This window comes from Melanerpes formicivorus, unplaced genomic scaffold (genome assembly GCF_026170545.1).
Source record: "Melanerpes formicivorus ecotype bairdi unplaced genomic scaffold, bMelFor1.0.p_v2 SCAF_21, whole genome shotgun sequence".
Lineage (NCBI taxonomy): Eukaryota > Metazoa > Chordata > Aves > Piciformes > Picidae > Melanerpes > Melanerpes formicivorus.
In genome coordinates this window covers 13,507,290-13,522,523 of record NW_027142373.1, presented here as the reverse complement: position 1 = coordinate 13,522,523, position 15,234 = coordinate 13,507,290, and the positions used below count along the sequence as shown (strand labels likewise).

Below are 15,234 nucleotides of genomic sequence, written 5' to 3'. Positions count from 1 at the left end.
TCTCTGGGCAGCCTGGGCCAGGCTCTCCCCACCCTCAGCACCAAACATTTCTCCTTCTCTCCACTCTCCAGCTCCCTCTCTGAGTTCCAAACCATTGCCCCTTGTGCTGGCACCACAGGCCCTGCTCCAAAGTCTGTCCCCAGCTCTCTGCTCAGCCCTTGAAGCACTGCAAGGCCACCAGAAGGTCCCCCTGGAGCCTTCTCCTCTGCAGGCTGCCCAAGGCCAATGCTCTCAGGCTGGCTCCCAGCAGAGGGCTTCCAGCCCTGCCAGCACTGCTGTGGCCTCCTCTGGCCCTGCTGCAGCAGGTCCCTGTCTGTGCTGAGGGCTCCAGAGCTGCCCCAGCCCTGCAGGGCTGGGAGCAGAGCACAGCAGAGGGGCAGAATCCTTCCCTGCCCCTGCTGCCCACCCTGCTGGGGCTCAGCCCAGGGACAACAGAAGGTCTCAGATGCTGGCAGGAAAAGCTGCTGGGAAGAGCTGAGTGTTTCCTGGGGAGCAGGCTGCACACACACAGAACTCCACCCAATTACCTTCTGAAACCCCCCTGCTGGGGCCCTCATGTGCATGGTGCTAGCAGACAGAGTTGCCTTTTGCAACTCACTGTGAGCTTGGGGAAGAATGGAAAGAGCACGACCAAACGGAGCTGGCAGAGCACAGTGAAAGGAGCTGAGCTAAAAGCCTGCTCAAGGCAGAGCTGTGATGGAATCGGTGGCAGAACTCCAACTGACTTCAGCACAAAAAGGGATTCACTTCAAGGCCTTAAAACGAGGTGAGGTTTGAGCCCGCCCTGTGCTCCCTCACTAACCCCCCCGGCAGGAGGCGCTGTCTGCGAGAGGCGATTGACGCAGCCGTGGAGCCAGCCCCCTGGAAGGGTCCCCAGGGAGAGGGACTTCAGACACCGCAGGCTGAGCAGGCCAGGACCGAGCATTATTCATGGTTTGGGTTGGATCCTGTCCCCAGACCTGCTGCACCTTCTGAAGCTTCAAGCACTGTCCACACTGAGCCACCTGCCACCCTTGCCAGAGCTGGGGCTGTGCTGTCCCAGAGGATGGGTCCCAGGCACCCTGCCCCATGTCACTCCCCCATGTTGGCTGTGAAACACCAAAGTGCACACTGCCTGCCATCAGCTCTCCCCAGCCCTGCCAGCTCCTTGACATCACCTCCAGCACACTGCCTGGCCATGCTCTGACCTCACACCAGAAAGATTTGGGCCTCTCACTCCAAGAAGGACATTGAGGAGATGGAGAGTGTCCAGGAAGGACAACCAAGCTGGGGAAGGGTCTGGAGAAGAGGGCTGGGGAGGAGCAGCTGAGGGAGCTGGGGGTGGTGAGCCTGGAGCAGAGGAGGCTGAGGGAGACCTCATTGCTCTCTGCAGCTCCCTGAGAGGAGGCTGCAGCCAGGTGGGGCTTGGGCTCTTCTCTCTGGTCTCAGGTGATAGAAGGAGAGGAACTGGCCTGGAATTGTGCCAGGGGAGGCTGAGGTTGGAGAGGAGGAAAAATGTCTTTGCTGCCAGAGTGGTCAGGGAGTGGCAGAGGCTGCCCAGGGAGGTGGTGGAGTCCCCATGCCTGGCGGTGTTCCAGCAAGCTGTGGCCATGGCTCCTGGGGCCATGGTTTGGTGGCCATGGTGGGGTTGGGTTGAGGGTTGGATGATCTCAGAGGCCTTTTCCAACCCAAACAACTCTAGGATCCTGTAAGGATGGAACTTCAGTTGTTTACACCAACCCCACTGAAAAGTGATCCAGGGAGGGAGACACAAGGATGCTGCCAGCAGCAGACTCCTTTAGGAGGAAGCTTTCTTCATATGGAAGCCACTCTACAAAAGCAGAGCTTCTTGCTGAAATCTCAGGGGCTCAGCACCGTCCTACATCAGCCAAAGACATAACCAGCTCCTGCAGGTAACAGCAGCAAAGCAGTCAGAGGTGGGGCTGCCCAGCCTGGCGAAGAGAAGCCTTTGGGGAGGTCTTCCAGTACCTGAAGGGCTCCGGGAGAGCTGGGGAGGGACTTTGGACAAGTGCTGGGGGTGCCAACCTGACCTGTTCCAAGAACTTGTGAAATGTAGGAGTGTGGGCAAGGGCAGGGCTGGGAAAGGTTGTGGATGATCTACAAGGTCCCATTCGGTGCCTATGAAAACTCAGCTGGTGCTCCAGAGCTCTGGAAATGGTTTGTCAGAGTAAGCTGAGCTGCTGTGCATGGTGGGTGCCTGGGTGTGTGCCTGGTGGGTAGGAGAGTTGGTTAATGCACCGTGGAGCTCAGAAGAGACAAACACAAGGCACTGGGACACTCCTCCAAGGGCAATGCCTGTGTGCCCCTGCAGCCAGCACCACTCAGGCAATGTTCTTCCTCAGGAGATAAATGATACAGGAAAAAGCCAGAGGTCTGCTGAGAAATCTCCCTGCCAAAGACAGGCAAGGGTTGTGAAGCTCCTGGATTTACTGTGACTCCAGCAACAGATCCCACTGAAAGCCTAATTAGGGCTGTGCTGGGACCATGTTGCTTCCCCAGAAGCTAACAGCAGATTGAGGCTGGCAGCTCTCCTGACTCACTGCTCTTGGGGGCTCCAGGCTGACACAGGGGCAACGTAGCTACCCCAGAGACACACAGCCAGGGCATGGCTGCATGTGTGTGGGAAACAGCTCAGCTGAGGAGGCAGCAGTGCATGAGGCCCACAGCTAAACCAAGAGCACAGCTGGCACTGGCAGCTCAGCACTCCTGGCCCTACAACCTGAAGTGGAGTCAGCAGTTGGCAAGTAAAGCTCTTGTCTTTGGGACAGGATCTGCAGGCTGTATACTACAGAAATCCCAGAATCCAGTATGGAGGGGTTGGAAGGGACCTCTGGAGGCCACCCAGTGCAAGGAGCACAATGCCCAGGGGAGGTTGGAAGCTCTCCACACCAGGAGACTCCACAACCTCTCTGGGCAGCCTGCTCCAGGCCTCCAGCACCCTCACAACAAACAACTTTTTCCTCCTGCTCAGATCCAACCTCCTGGCTGCCACTCTGTGCCCACTGCCCCTTGTGCTGGCCCTGGGCACCACTCAGCAGAGCCTGGCCCCAGCCTCTTGCCCCCCACAGCTCCTTTAGCTCTTGCTGAGCATTGCTCAGCTGCCCTCTGGGGCTGCTCTTCTGCAGGCTCTCAGCCCCAGGGCTCTCAGCCTTTGCTGCTGCCAGAGCTGCTCCAGGCCCCTCAGCAGCTTTGCAGCCTGCCCTGGACTCTCTCCAGCAGTTCCCTGTCCCTTCTGAACTAAGGAGTCCAGGACTGGGCCCAGGACTCAGAACCACAGAATCATTAAGGTTGGACAAGACCCTCAGGATCATGACTCCACTCTACAAGGGTCACCCCTAATCCATATGCCCAAGCACCACATCCAAATCTCCTTTAAACACCTCCAGGGTTGGTGACTCCACCACATCCCTGGGCAGCTTGTGCCAGCGTCTGACCACTCTTGCTGTGAATAAATCCTTCCTCCTGTCCAGCCTGAGCCTACCCAGTGGCAGCTTGAGGCCATTCCCTCTTCTTCTCTCACTAATGACCTGGGAGAAGACAGCAGCAGCCTCTCCACAACCTCCTTGCAGGCAGCTGTAGAGAGCCAGGAGGTCTCCCTCAGCCTCCTCTCTTTCACACTAACCCTCCCCAGCTCCTTCAGTTGCTCTCCAGCAGATTTATTCTGCAGGCCCTTCCCAGCTTCCTTGCCCTGCTCTGCCCTGGCTCCAGCACCTCCACAGCTCTCCTGTACTGAGTTCCCAGGACTGGACACAGCACTCCAGGGCCCAGAGCTGAGTCCCAGGGCACAGTTCCCTCCCTGCTCCTCTGGACAGCAGCAGCACAGCTCAGACTACACCTGGCACTCACACCTCTCACACCAACACAAACTGAGGAAATCTCTTACTGCTGCTGGGATGCAGGGAAGGAATTTACTACAATTACTAATCCCACACCACAGCTGCTTTGAATGGTTCCACAGCAGGTTCAGAGAGAGATAAACTGCTGGGGAAAGCTTTTGCAAGTGTAAAGTTAAACTGAAGCCTTGCCGCTGAGGTTTCTTCACAGAGCTGTGACCACAAGGAGAAAGCAGCCAAAGCAGCAAGGGTCAAGATCTCCTTCAAGCCCTATGAGGCTGTGCAGGGGCAGGAGTGGCAGGAGGAGGCCGGTGGCTGCAGGACCCTGTGCCCAGCGGCTCGTAGGGCGCAGGCTGGGCACAAGCAGAGAGCAGGCTGCCACCTGCTGACTGCTGCCGCCGGGCCGCGGAGCAGCGCAGAACCCGAGCTCCACAGAGATGCTGAGCCCAGATCACCAACTGCTCCCCCGGAGCTCACAGAGCCACCCCTGCTGCTCAGCCACTGCACCACAGCCCTCAGCACCACAGCCCTCAGCACCACAGCCCTCAGCACCACAGCCACACAGCTCTCAGACCCCTCCAGGGCTGGGGACTCCACCACCTCCCTGGGCAGCCTGGGACAGTGCCTGAGAGCCCTTGCTGGGAAGGAATTGTTCCTAACATCCAACCTGAGCCTCCCCTGGCACAGCCTGAGGCCATTTCCTCTGGTTCTGTCACACATACTTCCTCCCTCCCTCCGTCCCTTAGACTGTAAGGGGGCTCGGTAAGAGCAGAGCACCCAGCACGGCAAGCAGGGGTGCCAGGCAGGACTGGAAGCAGTGAGCATTACTGCACAGCAAAGGGACGAAAGTGACTACAGAAGTGAGGCCAGCAGATGAAGAGAGCTGATCCTGCCCCCTCTGCTCTGCTCTGGGGAGACCTCACCTGCAGGATGTGTCCAGATATAGGACCCTCAACACAAGAGGGACCTGGAGCTGCTGGTGAGGGTCCAGAGGAGGCCACAAAGGTGATCAGAGGGCTGGAGAGCCTCTGCTATGGGGACAGGCTGAGAGAGTTGGGGCTGTTGTGCCTGGAGAAGAGAAGGCTCCAGGGAGACCTCAGGGCAGCCTTCCAGTACCTGAAGGGGAGCTCTAGGCAGGCTGGGGAGGGACTGTTCAGAAGGAGCTGTGGGGATAGGACCAGGGGCAATGGTTTGAGACTGGAGCAGGGCAGAGTTAGGTTGGAGCTCAGGAGGAAGTTCTGCACAGGGAGGCTGGGGAGACACTGGCACAGGCTGCCCAGGGAGGTGCTGGAGGACCCAACCCTGGAGACATTCAAGGTCAAACTCGAAGTGTCCCTGTGCAGCCTCCTCCAGCTGGAGGTGTCCCTGCTGCCTGCAGGGGGTTGGACAGGATGCCCTTGGAGGCTCCCTTCTGACCCAGTGCAAGCTGTGAATCTGTGACTCTGTGAGATGTGCCTCACAACACTGAAACAGCTCCTGCTCAGGAAAAGAAGAGCAAATAAAAATAGCTGGTCCTGCTGGGCACGTCACAGGCATGGAGCTCTGCAGGGATGATGCCAAGAGCTGGGCTGGTGCAGGGGTTTAGCCTGGAACTGGCTGTGGCTGTGTGTCTGCTTGCCCCCAGCACACCAGCCCTGGGGCAGGCAGCGCTGCGACAAACACGAGTGCAGACAGACCTGTCATGCACAAGGCACCTATCTCACACCAAGTCCTAGGTTGTAAGCACCATTAAGGGACCTTGAACTCACGGAAGTGATGGGTACTTGCTCTGAAGAGCAAATCATGGCAACAAAGGAGGTTGTGGCAGGAGCTGAGCTGCAGCAGAACACTCACTGGACGGATCCCAGCTCACCGCTGCGTACAGAGGCACTAAGACCTCCGGCCCCAGAGCACACGAGGCTCTGAGGAAACACTGATTGCAAGCACAGAAACACCATGAGCTCATCTTCCTGACAAGGTTCAGATCTTATGCTCTGAAAGAGAAGTTTGAAAGGGCTTCTGAGCTCCCAAGACTCCCCAGTTCAGCTGCTAGTTAAGGGTGTGAGAGATTACAAATCCAAGACATAGAAGTTCAGAGCTAGGCTGGATTCCCTTGACATCTTATGGTGGAAGGTTACTAACAGAAAAAGTTAATTAGGAAGCAGGAAAATATCAAGTAAGTGGGAACTGGAGATACTGAAATGACTTGGTGAAGGCAGCACAGTTTGTGGGAGCAGCTCCTCATACTGGGAGAAGTTCAAAACCAAAGGAGGGTGAGGAGCAGGCAGTGGAAGGCTGTCTCCAGGCAGGCTCCACCAAAGCCTCTCTTATGAAAGAGACTCAGAGACAAACCCATGGCAAAAAACCCACCCAATTGCAAACTCTGAGCAGAGCTTGAGGCTGAAGCTGCCCCAGTACAGAAAGCATTTCACATAGGTGGGTGCATGCAGATCCACACCCGGCAGGACAGGGCTCACTGGGCACAGCCCAGGCATCCCTGCCAGCAGGCAACACTCAGGCCTCCTCCCTCCATGGGAGTTACCAACTAGACCAAGGTGCAGCACTGGTTTGGAACAGAACTAGTCCAGGAGTAGGGAAGTGATTTTCCCCCTGTGCTCTGCACAGGTGAGGACACACTTTGAATCCTGGGTTCAGTCTTGGGGCCCTCACTCCTAAAGGAAATTGAGGGGCTGGATAGTGTCCAGGAAGGGCAACTAAACTGGGGAAGGATCTGGAGAAGAGGGCTGGGGAGAAGCAGCTGAGGGAGCTGGGGGTGTTCAGGCTGGAGCAGAGGAGGCTGAGGGAGACCTCATTGCTCTCTGCAGCTCCCTGAGAGGAGGCTGGAGCCAGGTGGGGCTTGGGCTCTGCTCCCCAGTCTCAGGTGAGAGAAGGAGAGGCAATGGCCTGGAACTGTGCCAGGGGAGGCTGAGGTTGGAGACGAGGGAAAATTTCTTTGCTGCCAGAGTGGTCAGGGAGTGGCAGAGGCTGCCCAGGGAGGTGGTGGAGTCCCCATGCCTGGAGGTGTTGCAGCAAGCTGTGGCCAAGGCACCTGGGGCCATGGTTTGATGGCCGTGGTGGGGTTGGGTTGGTGTTGGACTGGGTGAGCTTGGAGGGCTTCTCCAACCCAAACAATTCTATGATTCTTTGATTCTAGTCATGAGTAGCTTCCCTGAGGCCACGAGATTGTGCCTTTTTCTGGTTTACCTTAACTAAGCCTAAAACACACTTGTGCACCCATGTTCAGTGCCCCAGAGAAGGACAGAGCACTTTGGAGAAGAGACTCAGAAACTCTCAGGAGGAAACAAGAGAAAGCAGGACAAAGTGCAGACGAAAAGCATGTGAGTGATGATGAATGAGTCAGGAGGAACAAGGAAAACCAAATCAGAGAGGAAAGCAAGCAAGCAGCAACAGCATCCAGGAAAGAACATCCTCTCCATAGTCCCTGAGGCCAAGTGTGTGTTGGTAGCACCCTCTGCCTGCCCTGGGGGGTGCAGCCAGGCCAGGCCTAGAGATCTGGAGAAGAGGGCTGGTGAGGAGCAGCTGAGGAACTGGGTTTGTGCAGACTGGAGCAGAGGAGGCTGAAGGAGACCTCACTGCTCTCTGCAGCTCCCTGAGAGGGGGCTGGAGCCAGGTGGGTGTTGGGCTCTGCTCCCTAATAACAGGGGATAGGATGAGAGGAAATGTCCTTAGGTTGCCCCAGGAGAGGTTTAGATTGGATATTAGAAGCAAATTGTTCACTGGAAGCATTCTCCAGGAGTGGAACAGGGTCCCCAGGGGTGTGGCTGAATCTCCATCCCTGGAAGTATTTAAGGAAGCAGAGATGTAATGTTGAGGGACATGGTTCAGAACCAGACTTAGTAGAGTTAGAGAAGGGTTGGACTGGATAATCTGAAAGGTCTTTTCCAGCCAAAATGATTCCAGGATTCTATAAGCAACACACATTAGCAGAGAGCAGAGCTGAAGGAGCCAGCTGTGATCACAGCTTGAGAAACTAAGTTTAGAGAAGGGCAGTTTTCACAAGCCCCACAGCAGAGATGAGGTCTGAAACCCTCCAGTGACCTCTCTAGCAACCACACTGCCCTGCAGCCTGCAGGAGAAGACCTTCTGTATTTTAAGTTGGCTTCATGCAAACCAGAGCATGCAGCCTTCCCAGACCCATGGACAAAGAGATCCACTGCCTCTGCTCCCTGTCGAAAATCAGAGCTGCAGAGCGAAAATGGCCAGAAATGGATCAACTGAACCATGGTCTTCCCAGGGGAGAAGGACACTGAGCTGCAGAAGCAGCCACTGTTGCTCTCCACAGAGCAGAGGGTGCAAAGAGAAGAGCAGCGCAGGTACCTGTCCCCTCCCAGGCATCGGCGATGCACTCGGGGCAGGGTGAGCACCCGCAGGGGCTCGTTTCCCCCTCTCCCCCCCAAAAGCCCAACTGCTCCTCAGCCATGCCCCACACAAGGACAGACAGGAGATGGCCTTGTAGCAGAATGCAGAGCTTGTTTGCTGGGCAAACTCCCAGCGCTGCTTCTCGGGAACAGCTGGGCTTAACCACTGCCCCAGGGCTATCACCACCACTGTCCTCCTCCGGCCTGCAAGCACAGGCTTCAGCTGCCCATGCAGCCTGTGACCAGCAACATCTCCAGCCCTGCCCAGCGCCCAGGTTGTGCATCCCCAGCTCATGGAGCGCGGTGGCTCCTGCTGCTGAGGGCTAAACAGGGGTCATGGAGTGATACTACTAGCAGTGAATTATTTATGTGCTGGAGCATGAGGATTCAGGGTCATGGCCACGGGAAGAGAATATTCTGGGTCACCCCTCCTTGCTAGCGAAAAACATACCCAGCGCTGCAAACCAACAGCTGATACGTCTGCTCGCTGCCAGAGACTCCTTAACTCATTCCTCTACAGGAAGTACAGCAAATACTCTGCCCACTGAAGACATGCTTGAGCACAAAAAACCCTCTGGTGAACTGATGAGAACAAACCATCCCCTCCAGTGCAGTCAGAGAGCAACAGCAGACACAACACTGGTGGGGACAACCCCCAGAAATCAGCCCTAGTTCCTCCCTGCAGCCCAGCATGTGTTAGCTCTGGCTGCCAACTCCACAGCCAGATCCAGACAAGAGGTAGTCAGAGAATCAGAGAATCACAGAGTGTATTTAGTTGGAAGAGACCTTCAGGATCATCCACTCCAGCCTTCAACCCAGCACTGAAGGGTCAGCACCAAACCACGTCCCTAAGCACCAGGTCCACATGGGGCTTGAAGCCCCAGGGATGGTGACTGCAGCACTGCCCTGGGCAGCCTGTTCCAATGTCTGAGAGCCCTTCCAGGGCAGAAATATTTCCTAATATCCATTTCCACTTCCTAATATAATTTTGGTTGGAAGACATCTTTCAGTTCATCAAGTTAACCCAGCACTGCCAGGGCACCACTGGACCACATCCCTCAGCATCTCTGGCCAGGCTGAACGATTCCATAATCACACCAAAGACCAGCCCAGTTGAGAGCATTCCAAATCTTTCTGTAAAATGTGAATATTTTAGGGGCTGTTTTTTGAAGCACTTACTGCTCTTAGAAATGAACTTAAGTGTCAGCTGCTGTCACTGTTCAGTCCAGAGTCTCAGCAGAGCCTCTGCTTTACGGGTCCACGGCAGAGCCTGCAAACAAGCCTGGATTTCCAGCTCTGAAGGCACTTGCATATCTCGGTGCACAGCCAGCCTGTCATTTCACAGGAGAGTGACAGCTCTCCAGTGAATTTCTAAACCCTCCTCTCCATCAAAAGACACCAAATGAGCCCTGCCTCCATCACAATGATCTTTCTAACCCAGTTAATAAGGATTTGCTCTAGGAGCTGGAGACCTTCACAGAGAAGTAACATCCACATACGGCCCTTGACGAGGGGATGAACTGCAAAGTGTCATCTTGCTCCTGGTGAAGCCTTGCTTCACCTTCCCAAGCCCTGGGGTGCTGCTTACCACAGACCATCTCTAACCCACTGTCCTAATTTCTCTTGTTCTGCTGCTCTCCACAGCCCAGAGGGTTTGGTGGGCTGCACGCTGAGATGTAGCCGCTGATCAGTACAGCAAACCACCCTGGCCGTGCACTTCACTCCAGATGACACAAGCTTGGGCAGACACAGCCGACTTCAGGCTGACCTCCTCCTGCTCTGTTACTGGGCAGCAGCTCTCAGGGACAAAGAAGCCCACTCCTCAGATTCACATCCTGCTCATCACAGTGCAGACCCCATCTAGCTGGAGGCTGTTCAGCCTGGAGAAGAGAAGGCTCCAGGGAGACCTCAGGGCAGCCCTCCAGTACCTGAAGGGGAGCTCTAGGCAGGCTGGGGAGGGACTGTTCAGAAGGGGCTGTGGGGATAGGACCAGGGGCAGTGGTTTGGAACTGGAGCAGGGCAGAGTTAGGTTGGATATCAGGAGGAAGTTCTGCACAGGGAGGCTGGGGAGACACTGGCACAGGCTACCCAGGGAGGTGGTGGAGGCTCCATCTCTGGAGACATTCAAGGTCAGCCTGGCTGTGTCCCTGGGCAGCCTGCTCCAGCTGGAGGTGTCCCTGCTGCCTGCAGGGGGTTGCACAAGATGCCCTTTGAGGGTCCCTTCCAACCCAATGCAGTCTGTGAGATGTGCCTCACAATATTGAAGCCCTGGTGCAGTGTTGATCAAGTTGAGGTAACGGAGCCCTGAAGGGTATAATCTTTTACCAGCTACCATATTATAGAAGTCAATCAACTCCTGCAAATGCTCTGCAAGTCAACCTTCCGAGCACTCAATCTGCCATTCATGCTTCTGCATGCAGGTGAATCACTTCACCAGAACTCATCTAAATAAAGGAAAGCGAGCATCAAAGAAATGAAAACACCAGGAATAATCCAGACACGTCTGGCAACACTCTGTCTGATTTCAAAGGAGGCAACCTTGTAGCACGCTGGTGCTAGAAGTGAAACCCACCCGGGAGCCAGGCGCTGTCAAGTCTGTTGTCCCAAGCAGCAAGCGACAGGACATGAGGAAACAGCCTCAGGGGAGGTTCAGGTTGGACATGAGGAACAATTCCATCCCCAAAAGTGTTGTGAAGACCTGGCACAGGTTGCTGAGGGCAGCGCCGAGTCCCCATGCCTGGAGCCGTGTCGATGTGCTGAGGGCCGTGGTTTGGCGGCGCACTTGGCAGGGTTGGGGTGCCGGCTGGACTGGAGGATCTTGAAGGTCCTTTCCAGCCTAAACAGTTTGATATTCTACCACACGGGCACCCCAGTCCTGCTATGTGAATGTAGTGTGAAGATAAGGCCCAAAGCTGCCATGAAGCCAAAGGAGCAGCTGGGGAACCCCTTACTCAAGACAGTGCTTGCAAGAGAGCAGCCCTTGCTGAAGCCTCCCAAGCGCCTCTGTTCCGACTCAGCTGCCCTCAGGACCCTATACCACACCGACAAAGCAACTCAAAAGACCTCGCAACGCTCTGGGCACCCTGAAGCTATCTCCTTGCCAAGGCAAAGAGCAGGGGCAGGTGGGTTTGTGGTGGAGCACATGCACCAGACCCTCAGCAAGTGGAAACCAGCATCCCTTCGAGTCCTTGATGGCAGCCACAGTGGTTCCTCACAGCCACATCCTCCCCAACAAATAGAAACTGCGTCACTCAGCTCTCGTTCTCTGTAGAGAGCTCCAGTTCCTGCCCTCAGACTCTGGTGACTGCCACTGAAATTGAGCCCTAAAAATGTGGTCAGTGCTTTTAATTGTTCTGATTAAAATTCCTTCATTAAAGTCATTTTTCTGAGGTTTCATCTGCAGGAGATAAAGGTTTTCCCCACTCATGCTCCCAACTGTTCTTCTAAAGAAGCTCCTCTAACATTTTTTCATGCTCAAACATCAGAACCTCTTGGATCCGTAGCACAAAAGTAAGCAAATACCATTCGGAGGGAGCTTTTCACCCCAATACAAACATGAGCTGAGGGAACAGAAGCACTTGAACAGCAGGAGAACTGTGATGGAAGCCTCAGCTTGTGCTTTCAAACAGGATTTTCTCTGGCACCTCGAGAGTGTCGTCTCTGATTACAGCAACGTGGAAAACCACCACCAAAAGGACCAAGCTACTTCCCTGGCAGCCATCTGGGCAGGACAGGCTGTGAGCTCGAGCTAGCTGGGTTTAGAAGGGAAAAGAAAGAAAAAGGAGGGAAAGAGAACACTCCCTGGCACCACTGCCCCCACAATGCCCCCCATGAGCAGCTGGCACAGAGAGGGAGGGCACAGAGCAATTTCCTTCTCTCTCATCAAACTCCTGCCTCCTTGGGCCGTCAGAGCAGGACCTGGGGGTCCAGAGAAATTCTACTGCCCCTGGGGTCAATGTGGAGCAGGAGGGGCAGGATCAAGGAGGCAGCTCAGGGCTGTCCGCAGAACTGGTGCTGAACCAGGGGAAGGGGAGAAGTCCAACGGTGCTGCCTCAAGGATGGGAGGGTTGAGTGGGACACCAGGATGGGATGTGGGAGGGGGTCAGGAAGGATGGTCCAAAGAGTGGGGTTGTTCCTGGGCAGACCATGCAAAGGAGGAACTCTTCGGTAGGTAGAAAGAGAAAATCCTTTGGTGATGGTGCAAAGAGGCAATTCTTGGGCAGTCCTCACAAAGGAGAAAACCCTTGGATGAGTGGTTCAAGGGAGGACCTCTCAAAGTGATCAGGCAAAAGAAGAACATAAGGGCAGCCCTTAGCCAGCCATTGCAAAGGGGAAAGCCTTGGAAGGCTGCTGCAAGAGGGAAACTCGCAGTCAGCCAGCGCAAATGATCAAGACTTGGGGAGGTAGGTCAGGGGGAGCTCCTTGGAGAGGTACTTCAGTGGTGAAGTACAGCAGTGTAAACTGCAAACCCTTGGACAGCAGTGGAAATGAGGACCCTTGGACATCGGTGGAAATGGGGAACCCTGGGAGGGTGGTGCCAAAGGAGAACCCTTGCACAGCCAGCTCAAAGGTGGAATTCTTGGAGGGGTCATGCAACAGGGAACTCCCTGTGCAGGCTGCACAAATGGGAAGCCCTCAGACCGGTGGTTAAAAGGAAGACCCCTTAGACAGGTAGCACAACGGGAAAACCCCCGGGCAGTGTGAGAAGCAAAGAAACACCTGGAGAGGCAGCGGAGAGGAGGAAGCTCGGGCGAGCAGGGTGTCCCTGGGCACAAGGGGAGCTGGAAGCAGGGGGAGCAGCGCACCTGTGTATGTTCATCTCCCGGGGCGGCCGCCGCGCCTTGTCGTAGGCCACCTTGGCGAAGACGCCGGCAATGAGCACGAAGGCGATGGCCCCGCACGAGATGTAGACGGTGGCGTTGGTGCTGTCCTTGTCCGGGTCGTACTTGTTGGCGTCCCCGTCGGCTCCGTTGCCGCCGTCGGCGGGCAGGGAGCCGCTGGCCGTGGTGGGGTGAGCCCACTCGGGGCTCTTGTAGTTGCGGCAGAGGCTCTGGTTGAGCTTCTCGGCGCGCTTGTTGCAGCAGAAGCGGTAGAAGCAGGTGCCGCAGCAGTAGCGGAAGCCTGTCAGGCTGTTGTTGCACTCGAACTCCTTGTCCCACTGCCCGCTCACGTCGTAGTAGCCCCAGCACGTCTCATGGGCCGGGGCCGAGCCGCCCCCACCACCCCCACCGCCGCCGGGGGGGGCTCCTGCCGCCTCCCGCTGCCTTCCCTCGCCCGGGCAGCGCCGTGGGGGCGGCCGCCCCCGGCCCCGCTAGCGTTTGGTTCAGCAGCTCCTTGCCCGGTTTCGGGGTCCGCCGTGGAGCCGCTGCCGCCGCCCCCTGGGTCCGGTTGCCCTTGGCGCGGGGGGGGCCCGGCCGCCTGCGCGGCCAGCAGCAGGGCCAGCAGCTGCAGGGCCAGCAGCAGCAGCAGCGGCAGCAGCAGGTGCCGCGGCCCCATGGCGGGGCGAGGCGGGGGCCGGCGGGCGCGGTGCGGAGCTCGAACGGCGGTGCGGGGCTCAGCGCCCGCGGCTCTGCCCCATGGAGGGGATGTGGGGATGTGGAGGAGCTTGTCCCGCTGCTGCCGCTCGGCTCTTCAGCGGCGGCTGCCCGGCGCCGGCAGCTTCATGCCGGGGCGCAGCGGAGCCCGGCGGAGCGGGGCTGGGAGCAGCGGGGTCCGGAGCCGGCCGGCACTCCTCCGGCGAGGGGCTGCGAGAGACGGGGAAAGAAGGGTCAGAGCTCGCCGCGTCCCCACCGCCCCGCGCCCCGGGCACCTCCGGCCCGCCCCCGCCCCCCGCCCACGGCCTTACCATGCCGGAGCGGGACTGCAGCGGGGCCGGGGGCCGGGCTGCCCGCGCTCCGAGCCCAGGCGGGGGCGGAGCGGCGCGGAGCCGGGCGCGGAGCAGGGGCGGGCGCTGAGCCGAGCCGAGCCGAGCCGCGCCGGGCGCTCCGGATTAGACCCGCCCACCGCTGCCGGGCCCGCTCCTGACATCACTCCCGGGCCGCCGCCGTCACCCTGCGCGGGGTCCGCTTCGCGAACGCGCCGGACCGGAGACCTCCGAGCTTTCCCCGCAACCCGCCCGGGGCAGCGCGCACCGGCCCCGGCCCCTGCTCCGGCTCCGCCTGCTCGGGAGGCATCGGCATGAGCGGGCTGGCTGCCTGCGGTGCCACCAGGAAGGGAACCTGTGAGGGGGTGCAGCGCTTTAGGGGATGTGCAGGTCTATGGTGAGTGCAGGGCTCTGGGGGAGTGCAGGGTTATGGGGGGGGGGGGGGGGGGGGACAGGGCGTAGGTCTATAGGGGCGTGCGGGGCTATGGAGAAGTGCAGGGCTATAGGGGTTACAGTGTTATGGCGATGTGCAGAGCTATAGGGGGGTGCAGGGCTATCGGGAGATGCAAGGCTATAGGGAGTGCAGGGATATAGGGGGTGCAGGGCTATAGGGGGTGCAGGGCTGTAGGGGGTGCAGGGCTATAGGGGGGTGCAGGGCTATAGGGGGGTGCAGGGCTGTAGGGGGTGCAGGGCTATAGGGGGGTGCAGGGCTGTAGGGGGTGCAGGGCTATAGGGGGTGCAGGGCTGTAGGGGGTGCAGGGCTATAGGGGGGTGCAGGGCTGTAGGGGGTGCAGGGCTATAGGGGGTGCAGGGCTATAGGGGGGTGCAGGGCTGTAGGGGGTGCAGGGCTATAGGGGGGTGCAGGGCTGTAGGGGGTGCAGAACTGTAGGGGGTGCAGGGATATAGGGGGTGCAGGGCTATAGGGGGTGCGGGGCTATAGGGGGTGCAGGGTTATAGGGGGGTGCAGGGCTATAGGGGGTGCAGGGCTGTAGGGGGTGCAGGGCTGTAGGGGGTGTGGGGCTATAGGTGGTGCGGGGCTATAGGGGTGTGCAGGGCTATAGGGGGATGCAGGTCTGTAGGGGGTGCAGGGCTATAGGGGGTGCAGGGTTATAGGGGGTGCGGGGCTATAGGGGGTGCAGGGCTATAGGGGGTGCAGGGCTATAGGGGGTGCAGGGTTATA

General features: G+C 57.9%; 1 protein-coding gene across 1 annotated transcript in view; it reads right to left on the bottom strand.

The window, feature by feature from the left end:
- The window catches only part of LOC137447774 (protein shisa-6-like), a 319,888-nt gene extending 306,041 nt beyond the window's left edge, over window positions 1-13,847 (bottom strand). Inside the window, 3 exon segments of the mRNA XM_068151651.1 lie at window positions 12,997-13,427; window positions 13,429-13,602; window positions 13,604-13,847. Of these exon segments, the coding sequence (XP_068007752.1) occupies window positions 12,997-13,427; window positions 13,429-13,602; window positions 13,604-13,687 (689 nt within the window). The 5' untranslated portion in view covers window positions 13,688-13,847.
- Window positions 13,848-15,234: the final 1,387 nt, after the last annotated feature.